This window comes from Callithrix jacchus, chromosome 1 (genome assembly GCF_049354715.1).
Source record: "Callithrix jacchus isolate 240 chromosome 1, calJac240_pri, whole genome shotgun sequence".
NCBI classification, from domain to species: domain Eukaryota; kingdom Metazoa; phylum Chordata; class Mammalia; order Primates; family Cebidae; genus Callithrix; species Callithrix jacchus.
In genome coordinates this window covers 216,057,501-216,074,139 of record NC_133502.1, presented here as the reverse complement: position 1 = coordinate 216,074,139, position 16,639 = coordinate 216,057,501, and the positions used below count along the sequence as shown (strand labels likewise).

Genomic DNA, 16,639 nt, shown 5'->3' with positions numbered 1-16,639 from the left:
AGGGTGGGAACAGAGCTGTGTTTTAGAAAGACTCATCAGGCCCAGCCAATGTGGCGAAACCTCATCTCTACTAAAAATACCAAAATTAGCTGGGTGTGCTGGCAGGCACCTATAATCCCAGCTACTCGAGAGGCTGAAGCAGGAGAATCACTTGAACCCGGGAGGTGGAGGTTGCAGTGAGCCGAGATCGTGCCACTGCACTCCAGCCTGGACAACAGAGCTAGAGTTCAGAAAGGGAAAGGGAAAGGGAAGGGAAGGAAAGGAAGAAGTAAAGAGAAAGAAAGATGAAAGAAAGAGAGAGAGAGGGAGGGAGGGAGGGAGGGAGGGAAGGAGGAAGGACTCATTGGAACAAACAGTGGACATTGAAAAAACTCTGCTTCATTAAAAACAATGAGAATGCAAGTTCAAACAGCAATATGTCATTTCATGGCAACTAAATCTGAAAAAAAGTAAGATGTGATGACATCAAGTGTTGAGGAGGACTTGCAACAGTGACCTGTGCTCTGCTGGAAAACAGGGTGGCACGGGCTAGTGACGCTGACAACACACACACAGGGTCACGCGGCGTTCGGACACTCAGGGGTACATCCTACAGGAAGCTTCCTACAAGTGACCGCAGGCACACTGCTCCCAAGAGGAAACCCACCCAAACAGACCTGGACTCGGTCCGTGTCCCTCGACGGAGAATGACACATTCAGTTCGGCCACAGTCATGTCATGGAACCCTGGAACTGGTGAGCGGAGATGCACGGACCACAGCCCGGTACAGCACGCTGGTCCTCAGGAATGCAACCGTGTGGCCAGAGTGGCTTTGAGACTCCCTCCACACACCACAGGAGGTGGCTACACACAGGCATAGGTGAAAAACACAAATGTGTACACCGCAAACATGCAAAGCCAAGCACTCCATTGCAGACACATCAGCACTGGCGGTAGAACTCGGGCCAGTTCAGAGAATGGTGAGTACAAAATGCTTTTAGAAAGGAGGAAGATGGATAGGACAGGTAGGATTTACATTATCCGTAAGAATAAAGTGTGGCATGCAGGGGCTGCAGGGGTAACACCAACTCCTGCGGGTCATGCTTACTGCCAGGGTGTGCAGTGAAGGGCTCATCTCTGTACTCCAAAGATATTTTAAAATATTATTTTGATTGTACTCAATATTTAATTTGGAAACAATAGAGAAAAGGGTATTTTAAAATGATAGAAATTTGGGAAGGACAGAGAGAGGAATGGGGCTCTTATCTATGTTAGTAAAATTGTATTAATGATGTATATATTTTTTGAGATGGAATCTCTGTTGCCAGGCTGGAGTGCAATGGCGCGATCTCAGCTCACTGCCACCTCTGACTCCCTGGTTCAAGTGATTCTCCTGCCTCAGCCTCCCAAGTAGCTGGGATTACAGGCACGTGCCACTATGCCCAGCTAATTTTTGTATTTTTAGTAGAGACGGGGTTTCACTGAGTTGGCCAGGATGGTCTTGCTCTCCTGACCTCGTGATCCACCCATCTCAGCCTCCCAGAGTGCTGAGATTACAGGCATGAGCCACGGTGCCTGGCCAATAATATTTTTTAAAGATTTGATAATACAAAAAAAAGAAAGCACTGAGTAAAATACCGAAATATTCTGTCACTTATCAATCATAAGGCCTTGAACGAGTTATTTAATCATCATGGAGCCTCCATTTCCTTCTGATGCAGCAGCTAAACTTTTGAGGTGTTTTAATTTAAATTACATATGCATAGATAGTAAATGATTTATATATACATATTTATGTAATGTAAATTATACATGCATTTATTGACCAATACATTTGTTTATTATGTTGGTGGGCCTAAAATAATTTTATTCAAAAGCTATTTTTTAAATAAATTTTTAATTAAAAATATGAAAATATGACATATCTGTGTATATTAAAGGAAAATGTTTAAATTATTTAAACCATTACACATTTAAAACATTAAAAAGGAAAAATAGGCCAGGCACAGTGGCTCATGTGTGTAATCCCAGCACTTTGGGAGGCCGAGGCAGGCGGATCACCTGAGGTCAGGAGTTTGAGACCAGCCTGGCCAACATTGTGAAACCCCATCTCTACTAAAAATACAAAAATTAGCTGGGTGTAGTGGCATGTGCCTATAGACCAGCTGCTGAGGAGGCTGAGGCAGGAGAATCACTTGAATCCAGGAAGCAGAGGTTGCAGTGAGCCGAGATTGCACCACTACACTGCAGCATGGGCGACAGAGTGAGACTCCGTCTCTTAAAAGACTTGCTTTTGGTACACAACTACATTCTTCAGCCATTTTCCTTCCCGCATCTATCCTAAGGCTGTGTCAGTGGCATTTTTCAGAAGAATGTGACTGTATTATTTTAAATTTTTCATAAAATTGCATGTAATTGTCTTCAAATTGTATTTTATGATTTAAAATTTCTAAATTGTTAACATTGCAACTGATTCTTTTCAAAAGGGCATGACATTTTAAATTTAGAAACTGTTATCTCTACGGGAATTGAGGTGGCTGGTGAGCTCAGTAAATTCTGTTAAATGGAGAACATTTTCAATTCTAATACTTCTGCATTGAAACACATAAATATTTCAGCAGAAACACTGTCATAGAGACTGCCTTTTGCATCTATTCAGGGTGCCTTTTTTTGACATTTTTTTTCCACAACAAAACATGTCCAATGCACTCATCATCTCTATTCATGATTCTTTTAAATGCCCTACCAAACTTAGATGCCATAAAATTCTAGGCCTTCTCCACCTGATTCCATTCCAGTCCTCATACACTTATCCAATTAAACAAAGGAGCTTCATTTAAAGATTCTTCCCGTATGCCAAGATATACCGAAGTTTTAAGAATTTCTAAATAAAATTTCGTACACTGAGCTTCACAGTGTAATATGTTCATTCCCTCCCTTGCTCTCCTAGAGGAAAATTGCAGCGTCTTCCTGCTTAGCAGTCTCTGTTTTTAATAATTACAATCTGCTAACAACCTTAATAATGACATTTGGAGGCTTCTATTCATTGACTGCCTCAATTAAAGATTTCCAACCGAGTCTATACAACCGCATCCAAAATTTAAACGATGTGTTTACAAAAACCGTAGAACCATCATAAGACACTTGAGCTGATTTATGAAGTAATTGTTGAGAAGCTCCGACATTTATCAAATCTGATCGATAATGAGGAAAATGGAGAAGGTGAGTGCTACTATTTGGAAAAAGAAGCAAGCGTTTTTTCATATTTAATGTTAATGTCCTTACAAAAGTGTTTATTTCAAGTTATCCTGGGTAGGCACATAACAGCTGTAAGTTCCGACAACTTCAGCTCCTGTGAGGTTGGTAAGTTATCACGGCTTGTTTCAATGGGCCAACGAGGAACCTCAAGCACATTTCTGTACTTAATTTAAAAAGAACATTGTGATTAAAATATCACAACTACAAGAACAAATAATGTAGCCTTTCATGCTGTTTTTCTTTTTCTTTTTTTTGAGACAGGGTTTCACTCTTTTTACCCAGGCTGGAGTGCAATGGCGCGATCTCGGCTCACCGCAACCTCCGCCTCCTGGGTTCAGGCAATTCTCCTGCCTCAGCCTCCCGAGTAGCTGGGATTACAGGCTGAGCCACCGTGCCCAGCTAATTTTTGTATTTTTAGTAGAGACGGGGTTTCACCATGTTGACCAGGATGGTCTCGATCTCTTGACCTCGTGATCCACCCGCCTCGGCCTCCCGAGTAGCTGGGATTACAGGCTGAGCCTCCGTGCCCAGCTAATTTTTGTATTTTTAGTAGAGATGGGGGTTCACGATGCTGTTTTTCAGTTGAATTCATGGCATTATGGTTTCACCAGCAACAGAAGGAACTTCAAAGTCTTCCCTGATTCCACACGTGAAATGAAAAGGATAAACTCACTGGAAGGAAGTGATCGCCTCGTTGAGGTATCTGGTACCAATGATATAAAACTGGAACCATTTAGCTGTTTCTAAAGGTCTACAAACAGAGCCAACACGTTCACAGCTATCACTTCATTTTTCATCTGTGCATGAGAACACTTGGCAGTGGAAAATGAGCAGAATTAATCTCTAGGACTCAGCATCAGATCTAAGTGAAAGGGCAGTGTCCACAGAGGAAACGTAAACACATGCTGGGGCCATCATCCTCAGGCCCAAGTTCCTTAAAACTTCGATGCTTTTTCCAGGGACTTGTTCTTCTGCTGTTGCTGTGCTCAGGGAGGTCCCCACATCACCCACGCAGTGTTGGGGGTGGGGATAAATGCTGACAAACATGCTGGGTAAGTCCCACACCTGTCATCAACTCTGAAGAAACAGAAAGGCAGACATTTAGAACTTAATTGTTAATTACAAATATATTTCTGGGAAGGCTGAAGCAGGAGGATTGCCTGAGGCCAGCAGTTCAAGACCAGCCTGGGCAACAAAGCAAGACCCCATCTCTCTCTTAAAAAAAAAAAATAGCCAGGCACAGTGGCACAACTGCTGCTTTGGTTCCAGGGATAGACTACAGGTGCCTTTGTAGCAAGAACACATCAGCTGTTTCTCTGTTGTGAGGTGGCCTGATAATGTTTAAATCGTACATGGGTTCTGGTTTTTAACGCTTGTTTTATTGCTTCCCAGCTGTATTTGAGCCTCAGTTTCTCCTCTTCTGCAAAATGAAGCTATTGATACTCCACAGGAAGCTTAAGACGTTTTAGGTTCAAGATCAATGCTGGGTAAATGCTGCCATCGTGCACAGCATATGTATCAACATATGGGTAAGTCCCAAGATCGGGGCTTAGCCTGGGAGGGTTCTTGGCTTTGCCCAGGCAAGAATTTCAGGCTGAGGCAGTGGTGTTAACAACTCTCACTGAAGCAGCAATACACAGCAGCAGGAGAGGGACTGCCTGTCCCCAGAATGCACCTTGCCACCATTACCCCCAGGCCTTCTCATGGGCTGCCCCCTCAGCTGGGAGCCCTCCCACTTCTTCTTTCCTGGTTCTAGGATTCTGCCCTGAAAACTCAGCTCAGGGCCCCTGGAAGGCTCCTGACTCCACACCCGCCTCTGAGCTCCAGCACCCCTCCGGCATCCCTACCTTTCCATGCTGTTCCCATGTCCATCATCCCACCTGAATGCGGGGCTCCTGCAGGTGGGGTGGGGTGTGTTCCTCACTGTGTGCGGCACAAGCACAGGCTCAGGGACCACCCACAACACAGAAAACACTCCCAGGGACTGCGCTAAGCCCCAGAGGAGACAGTCATGGCCCTGCCCTGTGGGTGTGCCCATGGGCCAGACAGGCAGAAGGCACACAGGCACAGCTGCACAGTGAGGCCAGGCAGGGATGGCAGAGGGTAAGGGCCATGGGAGCCCCAAGCAGGGCCCTCCCAGCCTTGGACCCAGAGGGCTTCCCCTAAGCCCCCTGCTCATCCTGGAGCACAGGCTAGAAGGACCCGCCAGCAATGTCTGGGAGCACACTCAAGATGGCACTTGCCAACATGGCATCAGCTCTCAGAAGACCCTCAGCCTCCCTTCCGGATCTGCCTCCCTGGAGGCCTCACAGTAGCAGATGCCTCCAAGGCTCGCTTCAAACTGCAGACCACAGCCCGTCATGCCCATCTTGAAGGCACATTCCTGCCCGTGGGGTGAGGAGCTGATGAGGACTCAGGGTGTCTCCTGGGATGACAGATTTCTCCACCTCCAGGACAGGGGTCCCACCTCCAGCCTCCCTTTACGTCTGAGGCTTTGAGTGACAGGGCCATAGTGGGGGCAGGAGGTGCTCAGATCAGAAGGAAATCTGACCTCCAGCCAAAGAGGCTCGCCCAGCAGAGCCAGCAAGAGCGCCTGCAGAAATGCCCACAACACTGCCGGTAGCCCCAGGGCCACCCCCATATCCTCTGGGCAGCTGCAGGGGTCCAAACCTGTGCTGGGATTGAGGATGGGCCATCCTGACCCCCCAGCTAAGGTGTGAACCCCTTCACAGAACCCCTATCAATGGCCCTGCTGGTGCTGTCCACTTTCTGACAGTTGCTTTAGCAGGTCCTTAATCCAGGAACCCTTCTATCTTTTCTGACACCTCCCCTTGCTCCCTGAGGACCCCTCTACCCCCACAGAGCTTGCTCTGGCTGGCCTGGCCCTGCTGGGTGCCTGTCTGCCCACACCTCCCTATAGAACGTCTCACCTGACAATCTCAGGCAACCAAAGGCTATGTTCAAATCGCCACATCCCACGCGGGACTGAGGCCACTGCAGGTTGACTCGTGCTGAGCCATCAGCTGGCAGTTCCCAGGTGGGCAGTGTTACCTGCACCTGTGGTACCACCTGCAGCTCCCTCTGAGCCAGCCCCAAGGCAGGTGGGCAGAGAAACTTCCGTCTCTCTAGGTGCATTGCCCCAAGCTCAGATGGAGAAGTTCCCTGAGCGTCTGTCCTCTAAGGAACAGGGGGCCCTTCTGCAGAATGCCCTTGCCACCTCAGCCCAGAGTCCTGATGCCCTGCGCCTGCAGAGGAGGGAGGGAGCTTAGGCCCTTCAGGGCTTTTGACAGAAGACCACACTTTTCTGGATGGTCCCAACTGAGAAAGCCTCCTCTACCAGAGAGACATCTGGGGCTCCATGCGTCTCTCTTTGCCCTGTTGATGACCGTGGCTGAGGGAGTGGACTGGACTGAGCAGGGCTCCCCCAGAATTCACGTCCTCCCAGAATCTCAGAATGTGCCCTTATTTGGAAATCAGTAATAAGTGAACATGAGGTCACACTGGAGTAGGGCAGGCTCTAAATCCAATAGTGGGTATTTTTATAAGAAAACCATAGACAAATGCAGGGCTGCAACAAAGAGGGGAGGCCAGGGCTGGGGTGACACAGCGGCTCTGCTCACCCCGACCTGCTCACCTTGACCTGCCCTGATAGACCCACTAGGGACAGCTGACCTTGTCTCAAGCCCTGTGTGGGCAGCCCCCTGCTGTAGTGGACCTAGGGCACCCTCCGCAGGTCGGGCGTGCAGTGAGTACCGGGGCCCCGTCCACCATGGGGGCCCCAGTGCAGCTCCACAGACCTTCCCACTCCCAAAGCCAGCGACAGGAGCTGGCTGTTTTTGTGAACACAGTTCTTCCTTCCCCCGACAATCCTTTCTTTTTAAGTTTAAACGACCATAATTTTCCTTTTATGCCCTTGCATTTGTTTTCCAAGAAGATGATTACCCATTCATGGAGTATTAATGACCTATTAATATGGAAAGACTGGGGAGAGAACGGGCTTGCAAAGGAACACACATTTTTATTCAAATAAATTACATGGATTTTTTTATTAAAATGCTCCACTTATAATGGACACTTAGTCACAGTGCTTTTGGGCATCTGCTGCCAATTCCCCTCCTTCATTACTGCCACACTGAACAAAAGATCTATTCAGAGCACAGGCCATTTGGAAGTCCAGGATGGCCCCGAATCTCAGCATACCCGCCGCTTGTTCATTTGGTACAGCTCATCCCTCGAACACAATTCTGCAGAAATAAATCAGACTCCAGGCTGGTGCAGAGGAGGAGAAAGTGCTCCCTGCCCCAAGCCCCAGTTTTCCAAGTTCTTCTCCCCCAGGGCCAGGTTCATGCCTCCTATCAGCTGTGTCCGAGCGGCCTTCCCATTTCACCGCTGACAGGCGATGCAGGAGTTTGACCCGCTGGCCCAAAGCTCCCCTCCTAAGAGGCACTCAGCCACACATCTACTCTTACTGCTCAGAAAAGGCTTTTTCTAGGCCAGGCACCATGGCTCACACCTGAAATCTCAGCACTTTGGGAGGCCGAGTTGGGCAAATCACGAGGTCAGGAGATCAAGACCATCCTGGCTAACACAGTGAAACCCCATCTCTACTAAAAGTACAAAAAGTTAGCCGGGTGTCGTGGTACACACCTGGAGTCCCAGCTACTCGGGAGGCTGAGGCAGGAGAATCACTTGAACCCAGGAAGCAGCCGTTGCCATGACCTGAGATTGCACCATAGCACTTTAGCCTGGGCAACGAGAGTGAAACTCTGTCTCGAAAAAAAAAAAATCTCTTTCCTAGGTAACCTCCTCCCTAGATAATTTCTTAGGTAATCTCTTCCCTTAGGTTCCCTAAGTTACCTCCTAGAACCTTCTTTCTAGGTAACCTCCTCCCTAGATAATTTCTTAGGTAATCTCTTCCCTTGGGTTCCCTAAGTTACCTCCTAGAACCTTCTTTCTAGGTAACCTCCTCCCTAGATAATTTCTTAGGTAATCTCTTCCCTTGGGTTCCCTAAGTTACCTCCTAGAACCTTCTTTCTAGGTAGCCTCCTCCCTAGGTAAACTCCTTGGAACCGTCCAGATCACCTAGGACCACAGTCACTCCTGCCTGTGCAGAACCCCCTCAGTCTGGGGTTTTCCCCCACCCATGGGCAGATTCCAGCTTCCACTTCTAAACTGTTTTATGCACATGCATATTACATTCTGTATCTGACAGCCCCAGTACATGAACTCCTCGGGGGTCTAAATCTGGGCTTGTTACTTTTTGCTGACTCTCTCTCTCATGGTGTGTTGGTAGAATCTTCATTATGAGCTCATATTCTGTGGGTCTTAATCTATGGCTGTCCTGAAGGCATAGATGGGTGTTGCATTCCTCCAAAAAGAGTTTAGTTTCCTTCTTCCAATGCCCTGGGGTTGATTCTGACCTAGGATCACAATATCCCCTCAGGGTCTCAGGCTTCCTGAGGAAGGTTTGGGCTCAACTCCTTCACCTTGCTGGGAACTTAAGGCCCACCCTTCAAATGGCAGCTCTTGGTGCAAATGTTTTCCACACACTTAGGGCTCATACTGAAGCTCTATAAATGCTCAGGAGGTTTCTTTGTCCTAGTTTTCCCTTCAGTGATGTCTCCCATTTTTCAGCCATACACCAGAAACTATGTTTGCAGTAGAGCTGTGCTTCTGGTGAAGCTATAGAAGACAATTACTCCACCATGACAGCAAGAAAGCACACTATAAACAACAAAATCATAATATTAAGGCTTCAAAGAGCTGTAAATGCAAGGAAATTTAAATGAACCAAATTCCAGATAAATACAAGACCTTCGAAGGTGAGCAGAGAACCAATGTCTGCCAACACACGTGGAGTGGCTACCAAGGCTGGGAGCTGGGCAGGCAGAGACGTGAGCCTGGCTCAAGCAGAGAACCAATGTCTGCCAACACACGTGGGGTGGCTACCAAGGCTGGGAGCTGGGCAGGCAGAGACGTGAGCCTGGCTCAAGCAGAGAACCAATGTCTGCCAACACACGTGGGGTGGCTACCAAGGCTGGGAGTGGGGCAGGCAGAGACATGAGTCTGGCTCAAGCAAAGAGGTAGAAGCACTAGACACTGAAGTGACAGACTTGAATTTGAAAGAGCCTGTAAAATAAAAAGAATCCCTATTACTCAGACAATTGTATAACTTTAGACAATTCTAAATAAGAGGCAACGAGAGGTGAGACCAGAAAAGCAGAGAGAGATCTTGTAGTCTCACGATGTTTCAATTCCAGATTCCAGGACCCTCCTGGGGAGGGAGGCAGGATGGGAGATGTCTGACTCCATCCTCAGAACAGTTGAATTCACAGGTGAACTGCAATTAGCCAAGCTGGAACCGAATCAATCAAACCAACTCCTGATAAGACTCAAAAATCAGGTCCTGCATGTAGGCTGCAAGAGGTTGGAGTTGAGGGCAAAGAGACATTGTCAGAGTCTCCCAGGCCCTGGGCCCGGGGATTTCAGAAGACCTAACCCCACCCTCAACACTACTGAATCAGAGAGGAGCTAAAATGAATGAAAGCAATGGTCCATTCCCAGCTCAGCTGGACGCTTGGTTGAAAACATCAGCAATCATTAAGAAAATAAAACAGTTAATATAGGTGGAAGGACACACATGATCCAGATGGAATCAGCACACAACAATGTGAAATTTTTATTATAAATTTTTAACTAATTTAGAGAAAGACATGGTCTGAATGAGCTAACAAGAAGGACATTTTAGCAGCAAAAATGACAGCTCTGCAAAATAAAAAGGAAACTATACATCAAAAAAGATTATTCAGAAGTGAATAATGTATTGAATGGGTTGGACACAGAGCTAATCAACATATCCAAAAATTTTAGTAGACCCCAAGCAGAGTAAATCTAAATAAAATCACATTTAGCAAATCGCGGTCAAATTGTTGAAAAACAAAGATAAGTAGAGAAATTTTGCCCAGGCATAGTGGCTCATGCCTATAATCCTACCACTTTGGGAGACCAAAGTAGGCAGATTACTTGAGGCCTGAAGTTTGAAGCCAACGTGGTAAAGCCATGTCCCCACTAAAAATACAAAAGTTAGCTGGACGTGGTGGCACATGCCTGTAATCCCAGCTACTCCGAGGCTGAGGCAGGAGACTCACTTGAACCTGGGAGGTGGAGGTTGCAGTGAGCTGAGATCGCACCATTGCACTCCAGCCCAGGTGACAGAGTGAGATTCTGTCTCAAAAAAGAAGGAGGAGGAGGAGGGGGGGAGTGGGGATGGGGGAGGGGGAGTGGGAGGGGAGAAAGAAGGGGGAGCGGGGGTGGGGGAGGGGGAGGAGTAGAGGAGAGGGGGAGTAGGGGAGGGGGAGAAGGGAGGGGGGTGGGGGAGGGGGAGAGGGGAGGGGGAGAGGGGAGGGGGGAGGGGGAGGGGGAGAGGGGAGGGGGAGAGGGGAGGGGGGAGGGGGAGGGGGAGGGGGGGAGGAAAAATCTTAAAGCAGGCCAAGAAAAAAGACAGAGAAAGACATTAGTTGTAGTGAAAAGACACAAAGGATAACAGCTGACTTTTCATCAAAAACAATGGAAGTGAGAGGACAATGAATGACAACTTTGAAGTACTGAAAGAAAAAATCTAAAATTCTACATCAGCAGAAGCATCTTGTAAAAACTGAAGGCAAAATAAAGACATAATTAGACAAACAAGAGCTGATATAAAAACTGCCAGCAAACCCACACTACACAAATACGAAAGGAATTTCATCAATAATTGAAAACCCAGATCTGCAGGGAAAAGTGAAAAGAATCAGAAATGGTAAATATGTTAATATAAAAGACTAATTCAGAAGTTCCTCCTACAGATTATTGACTGTCTGAAGCAACCCATCACACTACGGGGTTGATGACACTGGAATAAATAAAGTGTATGGAAACACACAGGAAGCATGAGGAGTTAAAGGACATCGTATTGTTGTGATGTTCTTATGCGCAAAATGGTATAACATCAAGGCAAGGTACACTGTGATCGTTTAAGGGTGCTTGTTGTAATACCTAGAGCGACCCCTCTAAAGAAAAGAGAGACCAAAAAGGCTAAGAAAGGACATAACGATGGAATACTAGAAAACCCTCAACTACTCCACGAGAAAGCGCTAAGAGAACAGATTTAACAAATAGAAAACAAACAATAGGAAAGTCGATGTAAACACAAATTTATCAGTAATTTATTTAAATGTAAATAGAATAAACACTACAATTAGCAAGCAAGCCTGTCAGATGATATAAAAATTAAAATAATATTATAGGCAAAGTTCTTGTTAAATCACAGACACAAAAATTCTGAACAAAGTATTAGCAAGTCAAAACCTCTGTGTGTGTGTGTGTGTGTGTCTGTGTGTGTGCACGCGTGTGTGTGTTTTCATGTTTCAACATTTTCTAAATGAGACTTATCCCAGGTTCAAAATTTAAAACTCAACGTAGTTCACCAAATCAACGAATAAGGAGAAAAATAAAACAATTAGAAAGAATTTGATAAGATTCGATACCCACTCAAGATTTTTAAAAGAAAAAACTCTCAGTGAACTAGGAATAGAGGAAGTTTTCTTAATGTCACAGAGTATCTGCAAAAAAAACCCTGTAGCCACCATCGTACTTGATGAAATACCGAATGCTTTCACTCTGCAATTAAGAAAAAGGCAAAATGTCTCCTTTCACTACTGGTACTCCACATGAATAGGGGGACCTGAGCCTGTGCAGCAAGATCAGAAAAAAAAAAAACAAAAGGCAAAAAGATTGAAAAGAAAGAAGCAAAAGAGTCTTTATGGGCAGACTCGACTGTGCAAATGGAAAATCCTAAGAAATCTGCAAAAAAGAAACTATTGAAATCAACAGGTAAAGTTAGCAAAACTTCAGAATATAAAGTCAATATACAAAAATTAATTTCTATATATTAGTATGAACTAATTGAAAAATAAAAAATTTAAATACAATTTGTAACAGAATCAAAAAACACTCAATGCCCAAGAATACATTTAATGTTTAAATGTGCAAGATTGCTATTTTATAAACCAAAAAAGGTTGGGAGAAATTTTTTAAATACATGGATAGATAGGCCATATTCAACAGTGTTAAGATATTGATTCTCCTTACTAATCTATAGCATCCATTCAACCTCAATAAAAATTCTAGCTGGCTTTCTGTAGAAACTGAAAAGCTTATTCTAAAATTAATGAAGACATGTAAAGGGTCTAGAACATCCAAGAAAAATCTGAAAAAAGAAGAATAAATTTGGGGGACATTCTCCAATTTCAAGATTTACGTAAAGCTGCAATAATTAAGAGCAGGTGGTGTTAGTGCAAAGATAGACAAGTAGGTCAGTGGACTAGAATAGAGTCCAGAAATAGATCCACACCTAAATAGTCAACTGAAGCACTAAGGCAATTCAATAGGAAAAGGCAAGCCTTTTCAGCAAATGATAGTGGAACACTAGCTAAATGTACAGGAAGAAATACATTTTGGTCCCTACCTCACAACATACACAAATATTAATTCAAGGTATATCACATGGAGCCACGAATCTTCTAAAAGAAAACATCTTCACAATCTTGAGGCAAGAAAATATGTCTTAGAGAACTCACAAAGACAATAATACAAGAAAAATATTTAACTTTATCAAAATTTAAAGTTCCTGTTCATCAAAAACATCATAAAATGAAAGCAATTCACAGAAAAAGAGAAAATATTCATGATACAAATATCTGACAAAGAACTCAAAAACACAATATCTAAATAACTTCCATAAGCCAATCATAAAAAGACAACCCTGTTAGGCATGGTGACTCATGCCTGTAATCCCAGAAATTTGGAGGGCAGAGGCAGGCAGATTGCTTGAGCTCAGGAGTTCCAAACCAGCCTGGGCAACGTGTAGAAACCTCATTTCTATTTAAAAATTACAAAAATTAGCCAGGTGTGGTGGTGTGTGCCTGTAGTCCTAGCTACTCAGGAGGCTGAGGTGGGAGAATAGCTTGAGCCCAGGATGTGGAGGTTGCAGTGAGCTGTGATTATGCCACTGCACTCCAGCCTGGGTGACAGAGCCAGCCCCAGTCTTTAAAAAAAAAAAAAAAAAAACCAAAAAACAAAAAGACAACCCAATTGAAAAATGGGCAAAAGACTTGGATAAGCAATCCATATAAACAGATATGCACATGGAAGGTTCTCAAGCTCATTAGTCATTAGGGAAGTGAAAACTAGAAACACAGTGAGAGGACACTGTACACTCACCAGAAGGATTACGAATTAAGACTGACAGTGACAAGTGCTGTTGAAAATATGGAGCAACTGGAACTCTCATATGAGCCTGGTGGGAACGTAAAATGGTTAAACCGTTTTGGAAAACTGTTTGGAAATGTATACTAAAATTCAGCCACATTTACCAGGCAACTCAACAATGCCAATCCAGGAATACACCTAAGAAAGTGTATAGGGGCACCAAAAAAATCATCATAATAGCTCAAAATGGAAAATTATCCAGATGCTTATTAAGAGGACAATGGAGGCTGGGTGCAGTGGCTCAAGCCTGTAATCCCAGCACTTTGGGAGGTCGAGGTGGGTGGATCATGAGGTCAAGAGATTGAGACCATCCTGGTCAACATGGTGAAACCCCATCTCTACTAAAAATACAAAAAACTAGCTGGGCATGGTGGCGCGTGCCTGTAATCCCAGCTACTCAGGAGGCTGAGGCAGGAGAATTGCCTGAACCCAGGAGGCAGAGGTTGTGGTGAGCGGAGATCGCGCCATTGCACTCCAGCCTGGGCAACAAGAGCGAAACTCTGTCTCAAAAAAAAAAAAGAGGACAGTGGATAGCCAAACCATCCATGCATGGGAGACTGCTGAGCAGCAAAAAGGAACAAACTCTTGAGAATGACACAACAGGAATGAGTCCCACAGACATCAGGGTGAGTGAGAGAAGCCAGGTACAAAAGAACGCAAATGTGGCACGATGCTATCTATTAATATACAAAGTTCAGAAACTGATGGTGTCTAATCAGGGGCTGCCTTGGGGTGTGGGGGGACGTTGCTGGGAAGAGACACAATAGAAACTCCTGGCGTGATGGACATGTTTTATCTGAGCTTTGGTTACAGGGGTGATATGTCTGTCAACACTCATCCAGCTGCTCATCAGGTATGATGCACTCTACTGATTGCTAATTATCCTGCAATAGAGCAGAGATTGCTACATTTGCTGAAATCAGCACAGGATCCAGTATTTCTTCCTCAGAGCCCTGCAGAGGAGGCAGCCCGCCATGCAGCTGGAGGCGGAAGTCTCAGCAGTGGTTTTTCTCAGGTATTTCTTTAGAGCCACTCTGGCCAGCTGGGGAGCCACTGGGGGTCTCATCACAAAGCCCAGCTACTGTGGTGACCTGAGGGCTTGTTAAGGGGTTGGGGGTGAAACGTGACCGGCCTAGGGTCAGAAAATCTGGCTCGGGCACTTTGGGGCTTCATCCCTTGAGACATTCCTGAACTTCTCTGAGACTCAGTGTCCTCCCCTCTAGGACGAGCTCATTACCTGGCTTCTATGCTGAGCGCTCACACTCAGCACCCGCGCTTTGCTGCTAATTTCCCTCCTCCTGCCCACTAGAGCTGTGGCCGGGCTCTAGGGAAAGGGCAGTCTCCTGGGACTGTCAGTGGTGCTGGTCAGACATGAGGCCACCATCTGAGCAATGTTAGGCCCAACTGCAGTGGGGGGCTGGTGTCTGGGGGGCGTGCATGAGGAGCTTGGAGTGGGCCCTGAGAGGAGGGGTTTTCTCCACTGCACGGTCAGGCACGAAGGTGGACTCTGCTCATGAGTCCTTATTAAGAATTTCCTCTCATCCTCTGTTCTGCAAAGGACAAAATAAATATCACAGGGCCTTGTCTGCCTCTGATGTAAATTTCTACGAACAGGAGTCAACGTCTCCTTCCTCCTAGGTGCCCCAGGAGGATCAGGCGAGGTTCCTTCGGGGGCCTGGAGGCTAGCACCTGCAGTGAGTGGGGCAGGGGCACCCCCTAGTGGAAGGGCTCGCACCCAGCCTGTGGCTGGGACCCCCCACCTGCTGGGACCTGACCCTGGGGTCTGCTGCCTGCTCAGCCTTCAGTCCTTTCACTGTATGTGTGAGATCTCATCTCTTGGGACCCTTTCACCTTGGCCACAGAAAATGATGCTGCAGATGGATTCACAGCCTCCCCAACTCCTGGGAGATTTAAGCAGGCCAAGAACATCACAGCTTCTGTTTTAAATGCACAGGTGACAAGGCCTTCACCAGCTCCTGCAGTAGATGACACAGGAACTTGCAGCCTTCGGGCCCACTGAGTAGTGACCAATCAGCCATCCCTTTACGCCTGCACTGGGGATGGGAGCTGCAGTGGAGAAGCCTCGATGCTATGAGTGTGTAACACACAACCTGACCCATCCACGGGGTCAGGCATGAATGAGGTCACCAGCAGTTCTTAGATTCCAACTGTTCATTTGGCCCTTGGCTTCCTTGTAGCTAGAATAAAACAGGGAGCGATGAGGGAGAACATGACTCTCAGTTGTCACACCCTCAAGAAGCCCATTTCCTCCGTCTGTCCGTGCCTGGCCTGGTACTCAGATACCTAAGGAAATGTTCACATGGGGCCCTGAGACTCCCCAGGGAAAACAGCCTCAACACCACCACTAAAGGCCAGTGAGCTACCTGTGCATCCTGCCCTGACTCACAGCCCTGCTGCGATCGCACTCCACACAGTGATGCCAGGGAGACACTGGCCACCCTCCCTGTAACCCTCAGAATTTGCCTCGAACCCCAAAAGAGCAGAGTCAGCTGCCCCTCATCTACCCTGCACGTCTAGAGATGTTCCCTGGACTCTGGGAGGTTCCTCGGCCTGGGACGATAATAAATTCTTTTCTTTAGAGAAAATGGATTTAAATTTAATTGCTGCTTGAAAGAGAAGGGGTGGGGGCAGCTGGGGAGGAGGGACTGAAACAAAAGAGGGAAAGCAAAGGCCTGATCAATTGTTTCAATTTAAAGAGGCTGCAGTAAAATGGTTAGAAGACAGAGTTATATGCCTCCCAAAAATGTGGCAATAAATAAGGGAAATCACCCAGAACAAATAGCACCAGCTGTTTAGATGAACAGAGGAGCCAGGAAATGTGAAGGATAAATGGCTGCAACTGAAAATGGAGGGGCAGGACAGGCAGGCGGTAGGAGGGGAGCAGGGACCCCCAGGCAGATGCCTGGTCTGAGCAAGGAGACGGGGTGCTCTGAGGAAGGAGCACTAGGGACCCTCTTACTCACAGCCTGAGATGTGCTAGGGACCCAGGGACACTCACGGGGAGCAGACAGTCCTTGGGGGAAATTTCCCAACCTCCCTGCAATGCAGACCCATCTTACAACCGTCACTGATT

General features: G+C 46.4%; 1 protein-coding gene across 8 annotated transcripts in view; it reads right to left on the bottom strand.

The window, feature by feature from the left end:
- The window catches only part of TBC1D22A (TBC1 domain family member 22A), a 508,739-nt gene that overhangs the window by 17,548 nt on the left and 474,552 nt on the right, over positions 1-16,639 (bottom strand). For 2 of the 8 annotated variants that reach the window (XM_078343918.1, XM_054242653.2), the window contains one exon: positions 3,641-4,314. The exons of the other annotated variants lie outside the window; for them this stretch is intronic. In XM_078343918.1, the coding sequence (XP_078200044.1) occupies positions 4,309-4,314 (6 nt within the window). In that variant the 3' untranslated portion in view covers positions 3,641-4,308. Of the gene's footprint in view, positions 1-3,640; positions 4,315-16,639 lie in introns of those variants that run through there. 8 annotated transcript variants of the gene reach the window in all.